At 33.7% G+C, this 22471-nt stretch overlaps 1 protein-coding gene across 8 annotated transcripts in view; it reads left to right on the forward strand.

Annotated features, from left to right (window-relative positions):
* EHBP1 (EH domain binding protein 1) overlaps window positions 1-22471 on the forward strand; it is a 355442-nt gene that overhangs the window by 325680 nt on the left and 7291 nt on the right. For all 8 annotated transcript variants that reach the window (XM_027555607.1, XM_027555611.1, XM_027555610.1 and 5 more), the window contains 2 exons: window positions 20876-20975; window positions 22089-22162. In XM_027555607.1, coding sequence (XP_027411408.1) covers window positions 20876-20975; window positions 22089-22162 — 174 coding nt within the window. The remainder of the gene's footprint in view (window positions 1-20875; window positions 20976-22088; window positions 22163-22471) is intronic.

A 22471-nucleotide genomic window follows, 5' to 3' on the forward strand; every position in this document is an offset into this window, starting at 1 on the left:
CCCAAACACAAGTACAATGTGAACACTTGTGAAGAAGCTTCAAATTTGTCATAATGTAAAAAAAGCTATGCTAGCGTGTGCGTATCTGAATCTAACTATACAGCTGCATTTGTTTATTCATAATGCCCTAACTCCACTTCATTTTTTTGAAAATGTTATAAATGCAAACGTAATATGCTTTAAAAGTCAGAAAATCATTCACTGGCAGCTTTAAAGAGCTCAGCTTTTTTACGTTTTTTTCATGGTTGTTTAAAAGGTGGTATTTCAGCAATCTTGGTATTACAGGTCAGAAATGGTTTCTAATGAAGTCTAAATTCAAGATAGAATATATATTTTCAAAATAGTTTCAGGAGAAACATACCCTATTTTCCATATGGCTAAGTAATTGTTAAGGTATTTGTTTTAAAGCAGGACTTAGATACTCCTGACTGCTCTCTAATTTGATATAGCTAGTCCAAATGATTTTATTCAAGAAAGTTTGGTAGAAGAATTCAGTGAAGTAGATAAATATTAATAATTTTTGCAGCTATATTCATATTGCAAAGTATAGAACTAATTCAGTCATTTTTACTGTAGTAACATTCATTTTTGAACAGTTTTAAAGCTACCAGTAGAACAGCTTAATGTTGGGATTCATTTAAATATTAAACTAGAAGTTACTCAAGTTTCATGTTATAATAATATATATGTAAATAGGTTCACACTATAATCACAAAATTATATGTAATTTTTTTCTGTTTTTGTTTATTTTAAGAATGACTTTTAAATTGTAGAATGCCTAAAAAAAACCTAAAGGAGTGAAAATTAGAGCTTAAATGAGAAATGAAGAAAAAGTTGTATCATTTTAACTACATGCTCTGTAATATAAGATGAATAGTTAACATATAAAATCTACCCCCCACAACAACATATCACATAGTCTAGCAGTTTCTTACTGTAAATGGAATATAATGAAATGCTCCTGTCAGAGGCTTCATATAGAAATGATCCATACTCTTAATATGTACTACTTTTATCAGATTACTCATATACTGTATTGCATACAGCATTGCTCTTTAGCTTCCCCTGGGTTTTTAGTAATTAGAAATAAAGAAAAACTATGAATACTTCTCATAAATAAGGTTTGATTCTAAGCAAAATGACAATAATAAACAAGCACATTTTTTACCATAGAAAAAAATTGGTTACTAATCTTCAGTTTAGACATTTAGCTCACTTAATGCCATAAATATATTATTGTTACAAGATGACTGTTTCTAAAATGTATATTGAAAATAAATCTAAAAATTTCTATGCCATAAGTAGACTTCATGTGTAAACTTTGTTTGGTCCTCATTTCAGAGACATTGATGTCCAAAGTACTGTTAGGATACTAGAGATGAGAGGAAAATCACTTAAAACCGCTTGTGAAATATAATGTTTGAAATGGTTCTTTGAGAATGTGCAGATTATGCTTACATAGGGAATCCTTCCAGCTCTCTGGGAAAATGAGCTGTTGACATTCTTTTGGGTCATCATCCAAGATAGGAGGGCAACACAAGGATTTAGCAGATAAATTCATCCCCAAAGACCTTTATCCATTTCATTGCAACTTGGAAACATTCATGTTGAATAGTAGCATTAATGTAGCCCATTTAGCTCTTCAAAGTGAGCCTTATGTTTAAAAAAAAAAAAAAAGGAAAAGAAAAAGAAGACGATGAAGAAAATAAAATGACTAGGGTAATAACTTATTTAAGTCTTCTAAGAGGTAGTCTTTATTTATATAAATTCTAAAACACAAACTACTTGTTTTCCTTTATTTTCAAAAATATAACTAAGGTCTATTATAGTAAGCGGTAAGCTTTTGAATTTTAACTCACTTTTATCAATCCTGTATGTTGCTTGTTAACTGTTTATGACAAAGAGCAGAAAAGAAATTAATGTTTTAATGTTGTGGTCTGAAATGAATGACATTTTTGAAAGACTGAAAATTATGTCATTCAGATTCTTTTTCTGACTGTTTATGGACTTTATGATTCAGGCAAAAGAGAAAGACAAAGCTGTGCTAAATGTATTGAGGGGTGCACTAAGATTTACACACATGTCCTTTCTAATAAATGGTGAAAAAAAACTTTTTGACTCAAACTGGAATGATACTATATAGGGTTCAATGTGCAGGAAAGGTTCCCACAATGCATTGTACAAACCTAGGGCTAACAAATACCCTGCTGCTTTGAAACCCCCCCAAAAGACAAAAGCACAATGAAATAGAAAGCTTACCACCGGTAGCTTTCAAAACGACAAACTAGGCAAACTATACATCTCCACCACTCCAATTTTGTCAGAATGCTAATGAGCTTGCTCTGATCTTTACTCGGCTTCCCGTGTTTTCTACATCTTCAAGGACCACATGGCGCTAGCAAAATAAAGACAACTAAATGAGAATTTCGAATGCTTTTTGTGTTAGGACCTGGTGCTTTTCAGTGGACGCGCTCGTTGAATATTCTTAACTTAAAAGAGTACAACAGGGGGTTGGGTATGAACTTTTTAACAGGAGGAAATTTGTACAAAAGTAAATTAGTGAGATGTGGAAAATATGAGAAAAATTTCTGATTAATTTCCACTCCATAATATCAATGACACCTTCAGCCCCACTCATACTCTTCTAACAAGAGATGCTGATAAAAGATGAATGATTCTGTGTTGTTCACAGTGAATGTTTAGTGGTTTTTTAATAGCAGCATTCTACATAAAAGGCACCAGGAAGTACTCCGCATTAGCAGTTGAGATCACTAGTTAATAGGATGATGTCTTTTAGCTTTTGTCACAAGATTATTAGAAAGGATGGGTTTCTGTTCTCATCGTTGCATAGTTTGGAGTGCCTGTTGAGTACAAGTGCTAAAATACAGGTTTCTCAGTATTGTTTCACATGTAAAGCAAAAAGCCTTTCAATGCAACACCTTTTTCCTTTTTTACCAGGTGATTTTGTTATTGATCTCTAATCTGCCCCTTTAGCTGTATTAAATGCTTGAAGTGTTCTGCTTTTCACTCTAGCCTTGTTGCTAGCTATTTATGTCTATAAATTCATTAACATTAAAACAGGGTCTATGTAGACCATTTGATTCTGTGATTTAGAAAGTGGCAGATGATGTAGTTTTCATGGCCTAGAGTACAGAAAACAACATAAAGTTAAGATTGCCTCAGTGAATACTGTAAAAAATGTCTTCTTTGATTAAAAAAAACCTATTTTATAATAAATTATGTATTTGTAAGGAACATACTTTTTACTAGCTCTATCTCTTTTCTCTAGCAGTCACTGTACATTTACTAGGAGATTGGGAATAGTCAACTCCATCCCTTACCATACCCATATCTAGAAAGGGAAATGAAAACCGAAACTGGGTATATTTTTATATGTAAAGATATCTGAATTTAGAGTTAAACTGATTCTGCACAACTCATTAATAATCAGGAGAGGAAGGAGGGAGGTATAATATAGTAACACTTTTCAGGTTTTGTGTGGAGAAATGTTTTGGCAATGTTTCTCAATGTTTAACACATGTATTTCTGATATTTCTATACACTATTCTTTAAATTTTTCTCTTATCCTGAAAAATTATAGTTTTGTATACTGAATTTTGTTCATATGGCTTAAGACATTATAATTTTTTCACACAGCAAAATGAAAGAAGGGAACCCTATGGTAATAGAAATAACCTGAACAGTCATAGTTGATAAAGTTGGCAAGAAATAGAAACTATCTTCTAATTACAATGGAAATTTTAGAAGTTTTTTTAATATCTATTTGTATGTCCTCTATCATCTAGTATGATATTTCTGTGCTTCTTACAAGTATGGATGGGAGATAGTATTCATGTAATAAAATGTCTCCATTATGTAGAAATAGTTTTTTAATAGTGTAATGTATCTATTTTCGTATAAGTTATAATGAGAAAAGAGGCCATGTCATTAAAAATAGACATTAAATTAAGTGAGGTATCTATTTTGGCATTTTACTTGCAAAACTTTAAAAAAATTAACAACTGTAGATTTCTCATTGAAGAAATTTTTTACTATATTACATACCATGGTGAAATAGAAAATGAAGTTTTTATTTTATTAGAGTGTTTCCATTTGATTTCTATAGACATAAACATGAAATAGACAAGATTATATGATTTCTCTGCAAAGGAACTTTCATAAGTAAAAACAAGTGAATTTGGTGCTATAAAGTAAATAAAATGATCTCTAAAGTTCCAAGATAGTATAGACTTATTGTTCCTTGATAAAATATACATGAAAATTCCTAGGGCATTAAATTTGTGTTGTAATCAAGAAGCCAGTAAAAAAAATTAACATTTTATGTCTTAAAATTTTCTACAAAGTGACTGTTTAACACAATTTCTGAAGGCAATGAGCCACATCCTTTGATAAGACTCTTAAGAGTTGATAGAATCCATTCCTTTTTGGAAGTAAAATGTTAACATACTTTTGGTAAATGTGGTGTCTGTTTTGTGTGTCTGTGTGTTTTTAGCTGTGTCAAGATTTTAGTTACTCCAAGAATGCGAAATAATATAAAATCACTTTCTAATTGCAAGAAATAATAGTTTCTTGCGATTATTTTCTAATCCAACATTCAGAAAAATTAAAGGCATTAAAAACCGTGTCAAACAATTGATTCTGTCACATCCTTGATTAGCAGAGTCATAGCCAGGTGGAAGAACAGTGAGCCAGGGCCCAGTTCCCCAAAGTCTCCATGTGAACCTTCTCTCCAGTGCTTCTGTCCATTAGGTACCAAAGCCCATCTGTCCTCCATTACTGTATCATAACTACAGGAGAGGCTTTTCTTCTATTCTTAGTCCTCAGCATACCTTCACCTGAAAACATTAGGCTCAACCCCACCAGTGGTGAGTTGGGACCCTGACAGGGAGAAGGATAGCCAGAATCCCATTCTACTGTGCTGCATTCATTCCTGCTCACTAACCCAGCTTCATAACTATGAACTTCAGTTCCCACTTTAATAGAATGAGGCTTTAATACAGCTTGAAAAATAAAAATTGGAGGAAAGAACCTAATTTTAATTCCCATAAAGGGTGAAATTTGTAATCCTTTATGTCTTGTGATTTTCATTCATTCATTCAACAAATTTTTTTTTTGAGCCTTATTATACCTCAGGCACTATACATTGAGTATAAAAGCTTAACCCTGGTTAGTGAAGTGAATATAATTAGTTCAAATTTTCTCACACCGAGCCAAAGTTGATATGGTGTGGCAGCCCAAGAGGATTGTGAGAATTAAATTAGATACCTTATATCAATCATTTTTACAGTGCCTGGTACATATACAGAGTTCAATAAATGTCAGCTATTATTTATATGATTCCTTTAATACCTAAGTTTGTCAAAGTCTCCTTTGAAATAAAAAATACCAAAAGATGAAAAGCACAAATATTTTAAGAATATTACCATCAAACACTAAATGAAATATTTATAATTTTTGCACATTTATGCATTTTATTTATTATTATGTATTACATGTACTGGAATATTCCTTTGATTATTGAAAAAGATGGATCATGAATAAAATACAGTGTAAAGAAAATAGTAAAGTTTGCTTTCAAATGAAAGTTTACGTTTTAAGGTGCTTACCTTGCTTTTGCCCTTTACTTTTCTATATCTTCCATTTTAAAAATTCGTAATATTCCTAAACACTTTTCTTTCTACAGTTTTTTTCCTTATGTAGTTACAAGAAAAATTAAAACAGTTGTACTTTCAGAATTCTTTTACAATTTGTTCAACTAATCCAAACATCTTTAATATCTGGTTCTATCTGCTTTCATTATTTGTATTATTTAAAGAAGGAAACTATATAAATTATATTTAGAAGTAGTAGCACGCACCTGTGGTTGAATCATTCTAGTGCATGCAATAGATACTGGATCCTAGGATTTCTAGAAAGGAATCTCAATTCAGAATGTTAAGAACCCCCTAAGGTTCTCATTTCTAACATTTGTTTCTTTTCTCCTTGGCACACACTATATATCCCAGCTTTTTACTATATATATATACAGTCTGAAGGTGACTTTTTTATCTGCTGACTCATGTTTGTTCATTTATCGAGAGGAACAAATGTATATAATATCTGCTAGTGATATTTAGAAAGTATTTTCCACTACTAGAAATTTTGAATTGGAAATATAAAATATAATTTTTGAACCTAAAGAAGTATCACATCACCATAATTTTCAATTTGGAACATGTCTATTGCCTAAAGTGAGGTACATCCTTATTCTAGACTGCAATAAAATTTTTTAACACTTAAAAAGTAGAAATTCCAGGAAAATGTGTTTTTCTCAGCAACTATCTATGAAACAAAATTTAGGCATTTGAACTGATTTGGCAGCAGCATGTTTTTTTTCTGAATGTGAAATTAAATTTGTGTAATGTCATGCCAATGCTAAAATAACATCTTATACATGGAATATCATCATTTCTTTAAAAAAAAAAAAAAGGATCAGTGCCTTATTTTTGAAAGGACTAAGACAGTGGTTCTCAAACTTTTTATCTGCATTTAGAAAAACACCTGAGGAGTTTGTGTAAACTACAGAGCCCAGGCCCTGCCTAACCAATTCTGATTCAGGGGATCAATCTGTGGTGAGCCCATATTCCAGGAATTCTAATACAGGTGATCTGCAGAGCACATTTTAAGAAACAAGGGGCTAAGATGTGCTAAGCTCACAGTGTTACAAGTGCTAAAGGAAGTAACGCAACAACATAGGGATTTCAGAGCCACAGACATGAAAACCAGCAAGATGCCAGCTAGAATCTGGGTGGTGTTGGACAAGTTACTTATCCTCTCTGAGTCCATATTTCTTCTGTTATTTTTTTCTTTTAAAGACCAATGAAACCTATTTTAGAAGGTTATTGGAGTCTAAAATATATTACTACAGATGTAGATAAAATTTACATAAGAGTCCTTATTTTTTTAGCACAGAGCCTGTCAGAGGGTCAGCACTCAGTATGAAAGTAGCTGCTGCCATCACTCATGGTTTTGTTATTTATTATTGTTTCTACCTTTACTTTAAAATTTTCTGTTGCTTTTAAGTAATATGCTTGTCCCTCATTCTATTATAACTCTTTTCTTCCTCAAAACACACACTTATGCATGCATGTGCATGTTCTTTCTCCCAAGAAATGCCTGAAGAACTGGTTTGGCAGTTTGGCATAAGAATGGAAAGTTGTTGGGTTTTTTCTTGTTGTTGTTGTTGTTGTTGTTTTTAGTCTTTGTCTTATATATAAAAATTAACTGATGAAGTTTCTGTGAACATTCTCACAACTAAATAAATAGGAGAGAGCCTTAGGAATTTTGCTATTCCCCCAACCCATATAAATTTCACTGAATTGATATACTAGTTATATAGTTTTGTGAAGTACATACAGAAATAAACAACTTAAGTGTTATATTTGAGAAATTTGTTTTAGGACATCCATGTAAGAACCAACTTTGTAAATGCGTGTTCAGCTTTCCTGTTTCATCTTGATGCTATCCTAAGAAGTTTAACCAAAATTTCATAATTTGATTCAACAAAGAATGACATCAGAAATGGGTAAGCATATGTGAATTGCCTCCCCACTCCAGAGTCAAAATCAAGGTAGTTTATTGAAGGATATAAGCTCGGCTCCAACACCATTCTTCTCACCTTTCCAGGTGGAAACATTTTTCTCAAAAAATACAGATGTTCATGTCCAGAGACAACTAGATATATACTGTTTCTTATTAAGTCTCCTCATCTTTGAGACAGAAATATCTAATTGAATAGCAGTCAACATAACTTTTATTGTTGTGCAGACTTCCCAGAGTTCTGCTTTCAAATCATTGTTCATTCCATAGTAGAGACATTTCCAGTTCTTCTAGTGGATTGTAAATTATTATTATTATTTTTTTTTTAGCTTTTAGTTATGCTTTTAACATTCTTCATAAGCCTCTAGGTACATCACATAAGAAAACTAAACATATAGTCATTGCATCTGTTCCCTGTTCCCACATGTCACTTCTAAGCTGGAATGTAAAAGGCATTCATCCACTCAGAGGAAGTATTTCCTCAGGAAAAACTTATAATAGAAATTAAGGAAAAACCATTGAGCTGATACATGTTTTAAAAATTAAATTAGATATTTTGAAATGCTTCGTATTACTGATTAATTTGTAATGCTTATTGCTGAATAGTTTTTTTTTTTTTTTTCTGTAAAGGTTTTCTGTTTTTGTTTTAATGCAGGGGGATTTGGATGAATGTTGTAGGAAGAGGAAGATTAACCAAAATTGTAGTTCTTTTTATAGCTTCATAACCTGAAAGGATAAAGTTTGGTACACATATGTATATATAAACAGTTATTTTTCTGACAGAGGATAATAGATATTACTATCAAAATAAGAGTATATGAATTAGTTTTCCCCTTTGTTTTTATGCTGATGACATTCAGTGGGAGATGATAATGTGAATTCACAGCACACAGAGTTATGAAGATCCAACTTGTGAGTGTCCTCTGCATTTACTGACTGGTTATATACTTTACCCACCCAAAGTCACCCAACCCCACTCCCCCAGTGCTTATTCACTCTGAATTAATAGCACCACTTGGTGGCCAAAGCTAGGAACTGAGTAAAGTGCCAACATTTCTTCCCCACCAGCATATTACCCTCCATTAGACACTTCTGAGCTGGCCTTGGTCATCACTGTATTTGTTATGCTCTCAAAGACTCTAGTTCTTCAAGGAAAGTTAAAAATGTAAGTCAAGGACATTACTTATGCTGATACTTTTTAATTAAAAAGTAAGTTTTTTCTAAATTTCATTGATTTAAAAAAATAGAAATAGTTTTTTATATAGGAGGTAAGAATAACCTACCACATAAATAATCAAAATAGTCATAAAAATTTTAATTTCTCATGAGGATAAAATGAAAGAGAGCCCAAAATTTAAAACTTTTAATACTATTTGTTTTTAAAATACTGCTTATTTTGAATCTAAGTAAAAGTTTAAAGGAAATTATATTGAACATTGCAAAATTGTCAATGTAGACTAAGTAGCAGTTTTGCTAAATTTTGAAATATATAATATTAACAGGCACATCATAAGAGCTAAATAGATTTGGAATTGACCATGATTTTGGGTGGGAATGTAGATTGTGTTTTCGATGTGATTGGTCTGACCTTTTTTAAATGTGCTATAGCTTCTCTGGTAGCTCAGCTGGTAAAGAACCCACCTGCAATGCAGGAGATCCCTGTTCAATTCCTAGGTTGAGAAAATCCCCTGGAGAAGGGATAGGCTACCCACTTCACTATTCTTGGGCTTCCCTGATGGCTCAGACAGTAAAGAATCCACGTGCAGTGCAGGACATGTGGGTTCAATCCCTGGGTTGGAAGGATCCCATGGTGGAGGTCATGGCAACCCACTTCAGTATTCTTGCCTGGAAATCCCCATGGACAGAGGAGCCTCAAGGGCTACAGTCCACGGGGTCGCAAAGAGTCGGACACAACTGAGCAACTAAGCACACAGCACAGCTTTGAAGCAAAGAGAGAGGATATACAAAACAACAGAAGGACATACAAGTGGCTGCTAGAGCTTGGCTCATATGATTTATGCCAGAATCTGAGAGGGAGTATTGGGGAACATGATGTTCTTCAGTCTGATGGGTATCTAGGGAATTCCCTGGCAGACCAGTGGTTAGGACTCTGTGCTCTCACTGCTGAGGGCCCAGGTTCAATCCCTGGTTGGAGAGCTAAAATCCCACAAGCCACATGGCACAGCCCAAAAATAAATGAAGGATATTTTTAAATGTGTATCATGATAAAGGGTAAGTTGAACATGTCCTTAAAATTAAGTTGAGAAATCTGAAAATAATTTTATCTTTGGTAAGTCTAGAGATTCTGAGTCACATGTTAGATTTTTATTTTTTCTAAATTTCTGACTGAAGGAACTGCTATTAGCAAGAGAACTTCGGGGATAGACTTAACAGAGCATGTGTAACCTTGGAAAGGGGACTGTTTCCTGGAGAATTTGCATTTGAGTAGCTCTTTTAAGAAAAGAAAAATGAATAATGGATAGTTGCTAGGCTTCCATACTTAAGGGGAATGAAAAAATATGGACTGATGATAGGATGCAGTTTGGTTGATTGGTCCAGTAGAATAGATTACTAAAGACATTAGACATGTCATGTTCAATGGAACATCTTAAGACTTGCACCAATTTCCCCAGTATGTTTTCATCTGTGAGTAGGCCTATCTGATTACACAGGCAGTCAGGAAAACTGTGAGACTCTGCCAGGAACAATCACCATGCCTTACTCCAGCCAATAATCATAGGTATGTCAGATAGAGAAGATCCTGAAGCCTGAAGAATGTGAATCCCTACTGGTGGGTGGGTGTGTGTGTGGGTGGGTGTGTGTGGAGATAGAGAGTATAGCAACCACCATTATACTACTATATATAGCATTTATTGTAGGCCAGGCACTATTGTAAGTACTTTATATTTATTAACTCACTTAATCTTAACAAAATCCTATGAAGTAGGTTTATTATCTCCGCTTTACAAATGAAGAAACTAGGCATAGGGATCTTAAGTAATTTACCTAAATTTCCACAGCTCTTAAAGAGCAGAGGTGGAACTTGAATACATCCTGATAATCTAGTGGTAGGCAGAGTATTCTTGTCTGTCCATTTTCACTGAAGGATGTCTCAAAGGCTCAGATGAAATCAGAGTAGTTTGTAGTTGCCCAAGAAGGTACATGGGTCTATCCCTGGGAGCCCCTGTTTCTTGAAGACATCATATCCGTTCAGTTCAGTTCAGTCGCTCAGCCGTGTCCGACTCTTTGTGACCCCATGAATCCCAGCACACCAGGCCTCCCTGTCCATCACCAACTCCCGGAGTTTACTCAGACTCATGTCCATTGAGTCGGTGATGCCATCCAGCCATCTCATCCTCTGTCGTCCCCTTCTCCTCCTACCCGCAATCCCTCCCAGCATCAGAGTCTTTTCCAGTAAGTCAACTCTTCGCATGAGGTGGCCAAAGTACTGGAGTCTCAGCTTTAGCATCAGTCCTTTCAATGAACACCCAGGACTGATCTCCTTTAGAATGGACTGGTTGGATCTCCTTGCAGTCCAAGGGACTCTCAAGAATCTTCTCCAACACCACAGTTCAAAAGCATCAATTCTCCGGCACTCAGCTTTCTTCACAGTCCAACTCTCGCATCCATACATGACCACTGGAAAAACTATAGCCTTGACTTAGACAGACCTTTGTTGGCAAAGTAGTGTTTCTGTTTTTTAATATGCTATCTAGGTTGGTCATAACTTTCCTTCCAAGGAGTAAGTGTCTTTTAATTTCATGGCTGCAGTCACCATCTGCAGTGATTTTGGAGCCCAAAAAAATGAAGTCTGACACTGCTTCCACTGTTTCCCCATCTATTTCCCATGAAGTGATGGGACCAGATGCCATGATCTTAGTTTTCTGAATGTTGAGCTTTAAGCCAACTTTTTCACTCTCCTCTTTCACTTTCATCGAGAATCTCTTTAGCTCCTCTTCACTTTCTGCCATAAGGGTGGTGTCATCTGCATGTCTGAGGTTATTGATATCTCTCCCGGCAATCTTGATTCCAGCTTGTGCTTCTTCCAGCCCAGCATTTCTCATATACTAACCTATAATTCAGGGATCCTCATATACCAACCTATAATTCAGGGATCGTATGGACATATCTGCATAGGAAGAAAAGCTGAATCCCCTTGACACTCCCCGATGACTGCTCTGAGGTCACAGGAAGAATAAACAAAATAGCCTCTACTAATGGGTGAACTTGTTTGTTTGTCAGAGGTTTAATTAAAGGTTTGCTTTTTGTTTGGGGGTTTTGTTTTTTTTTTTTTTCTGCTTTGCATATCAGAGTCCTTCTGAAAACTTGTCAGGGTTGGCCTGAATTCTAAATAAAAGGCCTATTCTGATTAGACTGTTTACCTACAAGTGTCAAGTAGAGTGGCTGAGAACAGTGGTTCACAAAACAGACTGCCTGGATTTGAGGCCTAAGTTCTTCCACTAACTAGCTCTATTACTTTAGGTAAGTTATATTAATATAACCTTATTAAATATTTGATGCTATTATCATAATCATCATTATTATTATTATCCCCAGCCTATGAGAAGGTTATTGGTTGTCAGTCATCTGGTGAGGGAGATACAGGACATAGAGCATCCTTGAGACAATTTTCTTTCCAAGGCTTCAGGAAGCAGCGCTGTGGACACAAGTCTATCATAAGTGTCTCTGTCTTTGTGAAGAGAATGGCTCCACTGGGAAGGCTGAAGGGCATTTGATGAGGTAGTATAATGCTGAAACTCAAACTAGTCACCTGGTCTAGTGTTGAAAAACACCATTTGTTACATTTGATTTGAAGTGTCATGTAATTGTCGAACCCTTGTGCAGGTTAAAAGACTGCTGGGGATGGCTCTGCAGTATCCTGTTTTCATTAGGCATCTCTGTTTAAAGAATAAATGCGGACGTAGGCTAGGAGGGGATAGGCCTAATTCCCTTTAGCTCTCCCTCACTGAATCAAGGTTTTTAAGAAGGTCCATAAGGAAGGATATACCCCAGTGTTGCTTGGTTACCTGAACCCAAGCATGATCAAACAAGGTGTAGAGAAGAAGTTACTGTGCATGTATCGCATTAGAGGTTGAACTCATCATCCCTTACTGGAAACTGGAGGCTCTGATGACACCCTGCTGTGATTTTTTTAAGGACATTTCAGGACTAAGCAACATGGGGTTACCTAAAAGAGTAGCTGATTGGCTGCATAATACATCTTGAGAAAAACTCTGTTAGAAGCTATTTGGAGCATATCTACCTGATTTGTTCTTCTATATTTTAAACATTGAATATATTTTCCACACTTTAAACAGAATCAGATCTCATTCTTACCTGGCATTTAGTAAATCATCTTTTTTAATTAATATTGCCAATTATGTAAGCTGATTTAACAATGCTGTGTTTTTAAGATCAAAATATCTTCCTATAAAAATGATGAAAACTTACTGTCTCTGAAGCTTTTTTGCTCTATAAACATTTGGTTTTTCTTGTTAGGGGATTTCTTTTATTAAATTTTTATTAATTTGTACTTCAAATTGTCATTTTGTCCTTTATTTTAATAACTAGTAAACTTTTAGGTATATCCTATTAAGCTATAATTTTCAATCTTAAAACTTAACCTCTTTCACTTTTGATTATTAAGTAGTATTTCATAATCTACTTTGTTCTTGAATCTCTAAAATCCATTACAAATAACTAGACTGTCATTATCTGGAGCATAGCCACATTACTCTATCACCATAGCTATGACGATCTTGTATGCAGCTGTAACACTGCAGACCCAAAAGGGCATTCACTTTTGTTTTTCCAGCTGCAGAGATGAGTTTGTACTGATTCACTCACGTTTTTCACCTATCTCACTTATGACCAATGACATACTAATTATACTAACTACGGACTTTCTTATGACTTATGAATGTTTAAAATATAATTTGTGTCCACGGAGATGTTTAAAAATTCATCCTCACTCCGGCTGTCCCTGATTATGTGTCTGTCTCCATACTAGACTATCTACCCTTTTGAAGGCAGGGACCATACCTTGGTCATCTTTCTGTGTCCAGTTGTCAGCTCAGTGCTGCCTTGCCATTATCATCCTCTTCCTCATCGTCATCACAGCTAGCATTTATAGTCTTGGGCACTGTGCTAAGGACTTCACATGGATTTTCTCATTTAATTCTTCCATCACCCATGAGGTAAGTAATGTGATTATACTTATAGAGAGGGAGACTGAGGTTTGGAGAGATTAATTAGTCTAAGATCAAGGGACTCCAAGTCATTTTTTTTTTAAACTGAACTGGAAGAAAAGCCACTTGGAATACAAACTCAATGTTTATCTTCTTTGCATCTTATTCAGAATGACAGACCTAACCAGCCAGAGAAACTATAGATGGTATACATTTATAAAGTATACTTAGCCCTACCAGAATTTATATTCTTATCCATGGGAGTTTCTCAGGATTAATGTAAACATTCATAAAGGTAGTCTACAATTTATAAGAAGTCTTTATTAATAAAGTTCATCTTTATTAATGAGTCAAGTGCTTTTCCATAAAGTTCTTAAATCATGGATTGAGTTCCCATACCACTCCATAAAAAACTATATGTCCAAATAACCTTAAAAAAGATGAACCTCCCAGTAAGAAGGTCTCCCCCAGAGATTTTGACTTATTTGAATATATAAAACTTTAATAATATCTCTTACAACATTTATCTATATATGCATATCTTTATTTTTTATAATTTATTTATTTGTGGCTGTGCTGGGTCTTTGTTGCTGCGTGAGCTCTTCTCTATTGCGGCAAGCAGAGGCTACTCTCTAGTTGTGGTGCAGGGGTTTCTTATTGTGGTGGTTCCTCTTTTTGTGGAACATGGGCTCTACGGTGCACACACTTCAGTAATTGGGACACATGGGCTCAGTTGTGGTTCCCAGTCTCTACAGCGTAGGCTCAATAGTTGTGGCACATTGGGCTTAGCTGCTCCGCAGTATGTGGGATCTTCCCGGATCAGGGGTGGAACTTGCGTCTCCTGCATTGGCAGGCAGATTCTTTACCGCTGAGCTACCAAGGAAGACCCTACATATGTATTTAAAATCATATCTTAGAATGCATCTAGAAATAATGTTGGGACTTCCCTGGTGGTCCAGTGGTTAAGAATCTGCACTTCCAATGCAGGGGGTGCAGGTTTGATCCCTGATTGAGGAACTGGGATCCCAGTTGCCAAGCAGTGCAGCCAAATGATAAAAATTTAAAAAACAATTTTTTAATGAAAAAATTGAAGTATTGTTTCTTTCACTTCCACTTTTCCAGAAATAATTTTATTCAACTCTTCATGCTCATCTTTAACATTAATATCTCTGTCACTTCTAGGACCACTCTTTAAGTCATTTCCATGAATGACTGCACGAAGGCTCTAGGAGAGGGAGGAAGTAAAGAGACTGCCAGGTGCAGGCCAAACAAAGGTGGGGCTTCAAGAGAGGGGAGATATAGCAGGGGAAGCTATCTTCCTGTAAGTGTGGCTCACAGTTTAAGTTTTCCTCTTATTGGAGGATGCCCAGTTGATCTCCAAGTAGACAGTAGTCTATTTGGTTGAATGATGTGTATAAAAGTGACTCACTGTTTTTTTTCCGATTTTACAGAATATGTTAAATGCACATTGAAAAATAAATACAGTTTCCGAGCTCTGTTTTGAGTGTTTTGAAAGTGAAAGTGTTAGTCACTCAGTCATTTGTGTCCAATTCTTTGCAACCTCGTGGACTTGAGCCTGCCAGGCTCCTCTGTCCATGGAATTCTCCAGACAGTACTGGAGTGGGTTGCCATTTCCTCCTCCAGGGGATCTTCCCAACCCAGGGATCGAACCGCATTGCAGATTTCCTCACGTTGCAGGCAGAGTCTTTACCATCTAGGCCACCAGGGGAGTGTTTTGAATTTAGCCTAGTGCATATTTGTTGATAGTCAAGATGGTCATGCTTTATCTGAAATGTGGGTCATGCTAAGACTTTTAAAGGCTCTTAGCACTGAAGTTATGGAAGCAACTCCATCCCACATGTAATTTTTTTAAAAATACTAAACTGTAAATAAATACAATTTTATCAATTATGACTTTTTCCATGATGATTATTTTCATGCTTTTAATTTATCTTTTTTACTATCTTAAGTGTGTGCTTAATTTACCTTTTGAGAAATTGAGCACTGATTTTTGGCATAGCAAGGCTATTCAGACTCTACCAAGAACTTGGCACAAGAAGATTGTTATTAATTTCTGGACTTTAGAAGTAGCTTTTTCTTTTGTATAAGTCTATGATGGAAGAGATTCAGTGAACTTGTCTATACCTCCTCCTGCATAGGTAGGTGCATAGACGTCTGTCAAATTTATCTGTAGAGAGAGATTGCCCTGAATCTCTCCTCACACTTCATTTTATCAAATGAGCAAATGAAAGATGTGTTTGAGAGAATGAATTAGTTTTTATTTTACTTCAACAAATGACAGGATTTTCACCAAAGTTTATATTATTAATACTATAACAAATATATCAAGCTGAGCAAATTGTTTTAAGACAATTACTGCTGAAGACATCAATAAGGTTATGGTTCTTCATTTATGTTGATTGCTGTTTGAGGATATTCTTACTGTAGAAACACTTATCAACTGTTTGCTTACATAATAAAATTTGTTTTCATAATAAAGCTCTGTTTCCTAAGTTTAAAATATTTTCTAAACTAGGGCACTGGAGTCCTATAGTAATATTGGCTTTGGAGTTCATGTGTCCATGTCCCTATATAACTGCAGTAAATTAATCTTTCTCATTCATTAAGTAAATCTACCAGACTTGATCTTTTTTGTTATTAAAATGTTTCTCTGGTACCAGTTAGTTGGACACATTCATGTGTATCTCTATTGTAATATATTAAATCTTTCAGAGGTCATCATACTCAGGTAATCATAACAGGGATAATTAGTAACGGCAACTTTTTTGTTTTTAATGTTTGATTTGGCTTTGCTACATTGTGTCCTTTAAGGGCCACATGTGATCACTAGTCAGCCATCTCCACTATGGAGCTATGGCAAGATTTCAGCATTCTTTAATGTTTTCATGGTAGAAAACCGTGAATTTGTATGTATGTTCAACAGCACCTTCATCTTTATGTTTTCATTTTCTCCTGTTGAATTAATCTTCTGTTCAGTTAAAATTGTGTCGTTCCTTATTTTGCATTTATATAAGAATTCATTGTCCGAAAATATATCTAAATAGATAATAAGCTTATGGTGAAAGATTAATTAGGAAAGATTAACTAGTAGACAGTTTTATAAATATAATTCATAATTTTAAGGCTTTACTATCATTTTCCTTTTGTTCATTTTAAAATTTACATTGAAAATGCTGCTTTTGAAAAAGCAAATGAGAACTATATACACATTCCTGGGTGAAGGAATGAATTTTTAAGTGGAATTAATCATTTTGGGAGGGAGGAGATGGAATATAAAGGTAGATGTTAACTAACATTTTATTAAGTATTTGTACTACATGTAGTGCTGTATTATTCTGCTTTGTATTAAGTAGGTTTTGTTAACTATGTGATAGGAAGAATTATTTGAAGTCATATTTACGTGTGACTTTTCCTACTATTATTATGCTTCATTATTTAGTAATTTTTATAAATCATACTCTGGCTATCATAATTAAAAAGAGAAAACTGACAATAAGAGATTGTGATGTCAGAAAGATGTTACATTCCAGGAGGCAGAATATAAACCAGAATTCTTTAAGGAAATAAAGGAGAAAAAAAATTACCAGAGACAGTATTAATTAGTCAATACTTTAAAAGGTTAAGGTGATATTTTATTGATAGTATATTTATAATACATATGAGGCACTCTGCTTTAAAATATAGTATAACAACCCAGCCATGCTTTCACATTTTAGTAACTGTGTACTGAACTATAGAATTTTGTCATTTTTTAAGTTTCAAAATGGTCTTCAGTAGTATAGATCTTGAATTTTTCAGTTCATGAAACTGAAAAAAATACTTAAATTTCAGCTTTGGCTCTAAGGTGATAAAAATGTAGTTGTGATTACAAATTAAAGATAATTTTGAAAGCAAGATAATTAACTTGGTGAGTTTAAACAAGATAAAATGATTTATGGCCATTTTATAAAATAATGACAATCTTCATTTTAAGCTACAATGTAAAGTGCTTTATTCTGAGATTATGTATTGTGGCAGAAGCTAAAACTGCCTTTTTTCTAACAGTGCCAGAATACAACCTCTTTTTCTTTTTGCACTAACAAGACTGCTTTACCACCACAGCCCACTCTAAGTAATTAAATCAATCCTTTGTACTTACCGTATTCTCCTCTAGTGACGGTACTAGATCTGATTATATGCTTCATGCATATTCAAAGTACCGCACTGACAGCTCTTTAATGAGCTCTTACTTAATCAGTATGAACAATGTTCATCTTGTTCTTTTTTTTCCTCATGCATTAGAGCTAGGAACAGTTGGGAAAAATGAAACATCCAGCATTCATTTGAAAAATATATTGTACTTTGAAAAGTGTCTAAGCTGAGGAAGTTGCATTCTGCCCTTTAAAAGTCTGATGGACAAATTGGATTACTAGTATTGGATTAAATAACAAATGGTTGGAGGAGAAATGAGAAAAGCTCACTGTGATCACAGGCTTTAATATTTTTTGTTACTTATAAAGCTAAAGGGGTCTTTAACCAGTTATTAAAGTCAGGATTAATTTGTAATGGTTCAACTTACTGGCTTTTAAAAGCTTTTTAAATTTAAAAAATTTCAAATCCCTAAAAACAATAGTATGATGATGTATTAGAAGAAAATTTAATTTTTTTATTACTAGGCTAAGTGTAGATTTCCATCATTGTGTACTATCTCAGATAAGGAGTTAGTGATGATTTAATCTCAAATATGTTTTTCAGTTAATTTATATAATCTAGGTAGCACTGAATAATATATCTTTAAATATGTGTTATTGTTTGGCTTATTCCCTTTTGAAACATGACACTCTGCTCACTTCCTAATTATTAGGGAAGGTGCATCTTTTATTCTTATCTAGAAATCATAGGCATGAGTTAAACTGAAAATAACACAGTAGTACCACATCAATATTGTTGTTCTCAAGGAAGCAGTCTTCCATTGAAGAAAATGATGCTAATTTAAGAGAAGGCTAGATGCTTCTAGTATTATTGCCTGAAAGCCTGAATTACAGGTTTAGGTTAAATTCAAAACAAAGTTTTAATATGTGTATATTTTTAGAAACCACTGAGGTTATGAACACAAAAATTAAGTCTTTAATCAGAAAACAAAATATCATAAAAACAGCACCTATTAATATTGCACACATGTGTCATTTCACTGATCAAAAAGGCCTTCACCAGGGTACAATTGGCCTTTTTCCAAATTGCAAGCTTTTTCTCAGCTTTTTCTTTTTACTCTTTCTTCTTTTGTTGCTACCCAGGGATTTGTGCCTATCGCAGCCTATATCACATGACCAGTGTCAAGACATCACATGGTCCAAAGTGAATACAAAACCAGTTACCCTAAAAGAGAGATTAAAAATGCTGTAAAACAATAAAGACTTTTGTTCATACTCTAAAAGAATCTATCCCCGGTCTGCTTCATATCATAAAGTTTAATGGACTTTAATTTAATGAAAGTACCTATCTCTAACTCTTTTATAGACATCTGTTTTATAGGGATGCTCTGAAATACATGTTTAATCTTGCACACAGATCAGCTCTTTATATTCTATTTTCATTCTAAAACTTTCTTCAAATTTTTATTAATGTGGAAATAGTTAATTATGTCACATCCATAATGTATGCAAGTATTACAAAAATGAAGTAGATCTTTGAACAACATGACAACAACAAATCAAGGGCCCTTATGTTAAAGAAAAAAACCCTGTATGTGTCCAGACATGGTATATACCTGTGTGTTAGACATAGCTACCTATGTGGTCTGGAAGAAGATATGCTAAACTGTAATAGTACTTCTGGAGAAGGGAGGTAGATAGGCAAATTAGAGAGGGTGAGGTTGGTGAAAGAGGACTTAACTTTTACCTCAATTATGTCTCTGTATTGCTTGAATGTTTTTTAATGGACTGTGTAGTATGTTTGAAAGTTAAAAGAAAATATCTAAAGAAGAAAATAAAACTTAGGAAATTGACTAGGATATTTAGTCTTAGCCTGGGATATTTAATTTTTTTGTTAGATATTTAAGTTAACCCTATGAATCTATCTAGAAGTTGGACTGAAGTATTAAACAATGGCCTAGCAAAACAATAAACCAATCATGGATGAAATTCAGAAGAAAACAAAGTCAAAGAATTATAAATTTGACTGGATGCAATTTGAAGGCAGTTTAAAGGAAGAAGGTGGGGTATTAATATTTTTCTCAAGTATGATTGTGGCCTACTTCTATATGAATAATACCAAATATACGCTATATATTATAATCTTTTCGAGGGGAGAAGTAGTATAGATGATGGAATGACTATTAGGGAAAATGAATTTTAAATGTGTAATCAGTAAATTTATAACCTGACATTTAACGTCATCTCTCTGCTTAAATGTTTTCTCATTTACTGAAGATTATTATGTTCTTTTTTCACAGATAGATGTAAGTATTTTTGTAGCCTGGTCATTTACAATATATTTAAAATAATTTGCAAGTGTTCACTGTATTAGGGATGATGAGTTCTGGAAATGTATATGCATGTATATATCTTTACTTTACTTTGGGGGAGGAAAATAAGAAAAAAAGCAAGTCATTACAGGTAGAAGCTCTCACAAAATCTCTTGACTTCTCTGATCTTTCTGCTAGTCTTGTAATTCTCATAATGATTTTTTAATGTGGTTTTTAATTAATTAATATATTTTTATCATAACCATATGTCTGTTAGCTTCATGAGTTCCTCATTGAAATATAATAACAAGTCAACCTCTGGGGAGGATTTAAAAGTTGGAACACTTTTTTTTTTTAATGTACATTAGTATAATCCGTATATATGTTCAGGGGACTGAAATATACATGCTGAATAATACCTCCTTTAGATATTGGTTTATGAATTTTTAAATATTGATTCCTTTCTTCAGACCTTAATCTTACATATAAACTTATAAACAGTTTAATTTGCACTATTGGGTTAGCTAAAATATGTTTCATGTTAAAAAAAAAAAAAACAAGACTTATGCTGAACTATTATTTGGCTTGTAAAATAGAAAAAACAGTAATTCTTCTTAAATTATAGGAAGGAACACAGAAGAAGAAGAAGCTATGATGCAGGAGTGGTTTATGTTAGTTAATAAGAAAAATGCCTTAATAAGAAGAATGAACCAGCTCTCTCTCCTGTAAGTACTTATCACTGCTTGTTTTTCCTACAACATTGAGGAGTCTTAGACTTTCTATCATTGTCTTTCTTGGGATTTCATATTTATTAGGCTTAATTTTTTTCTTTCTTTAGAAATTATATTTTATATAAAAATAAAATATAAAATACTGTATAACCAGTTTTTATTTGAAGAGTAAGAATTTTAAAAGAGTATTAGATACTGAAAAAATGTATGTATTATACTGAAAACCAAGTAATGTAAATAATTTTGGGGTTTAAGAAATCACTTGTGTACAAAAAAGGATGTTTGGTTTATATTAAGGAGAAAAAGAAATAAAACTCAAGTTTATTTAACATCAGATTTTCAGTTAAAAATTAAATAATTCTTAATAAGGACAAAAGTACCTTTGTACTCTGCAGATAATGTTACCCTAAATTTTGGGATAAAAGATTTAATAATTTACACAGAAGTGACCTTTTATGACTCCAAGAATTACAGTAAAATGGAGACTAAACCAAATGTAAGCATTCTCAAGTCTTTAGCATTTAGTTCACATAGGACTTAATGCTTGTCCCTTTTTCTCACTAGCAGTATTCTTATATTATGCCACCTAGTGTGGGAAGAAATACGTTTACGTTTTTTTAGTGAAAACCTCTATTTTTGTCATTTCTACAGTGCCTTAATAAAAGAATTATGAAGTGCAGAATTAATTTATCCTGATTTTTTTTACTGTCTCTATATTAAATTTGCACTGCTAGTACTTTCATGTTTCTCGTACTCTTTTCACATGGAGTTCTAGACAAAAAGGTGTTTATTGACAGTTATGAAAAATATTTTATGAAATAGCTTTATACCTGGCACTTAAGACAAAAAGCATTGAAGAATGAGATTACTTATCCACAGATTAAAATATACTTTTGTACAACTCAAAATTGAAGGAGAAAAATAATACCACTAGTAAGTATTCAACCTGAGGAAGGTTTTAGGTTTGTGTATCATTTGTTTTGAGTAGCTTAAAGTTAAAGAGAAAAGTCAGTTATGAGTCCTAAAATCAATGTAACCTAAAGGTTTTTTTTAAGTGTTTAATGATTTAGTAATTAGCATATTGATGAACTTTTGCAACTTGCCTAGGGAAAAAGAACACGATTTAGAACGAAGGTATGAGCTGCTGAATCGGGAATTGCGGGCAATGCTAGCCATTGAAGGTAAGAGACGCCATGGTCCAGTGAGGTGTGTAAAGTGTCAGTTGTCAAAGAGATTTAAAGAGTGTAATATACTTCGGTCTCACTAGGTGTGGTCTGACTAGGAACTACAGGAGTTCCAAATAAATGTCTTAGATTCAGAAACCATTAGTCATGTAAAACCTTAGGACCCTAATTCAGATCATCATTTTGTTTACTATTAAACATAAAATTGTAAGCTTAAAAGTCCATTAAATAGGAAATATAAGTAGTTAAATGATTTCATTTTATGTGTAAGTTCAAGTTGCTTCCACTGCAGAGGTTTGAGAAAGA

This window comes from Bos indicus x Bos taurus, chromosome 11, assembly GCF_003369695.1.
Source record: "Bos indicus x Bos taurus breed Angus x Brahman F1 hybrid chromosome 11, Bos_hybrid_MaternalHap_v2.0, whole genome shotgun sequence".
Lineage (NCBI taxonomy): Eukaryota > Metazoa > Chordata > Mammalia > Artiodactyla > Bovidae > Bos > Bos indicus x Bos taurus.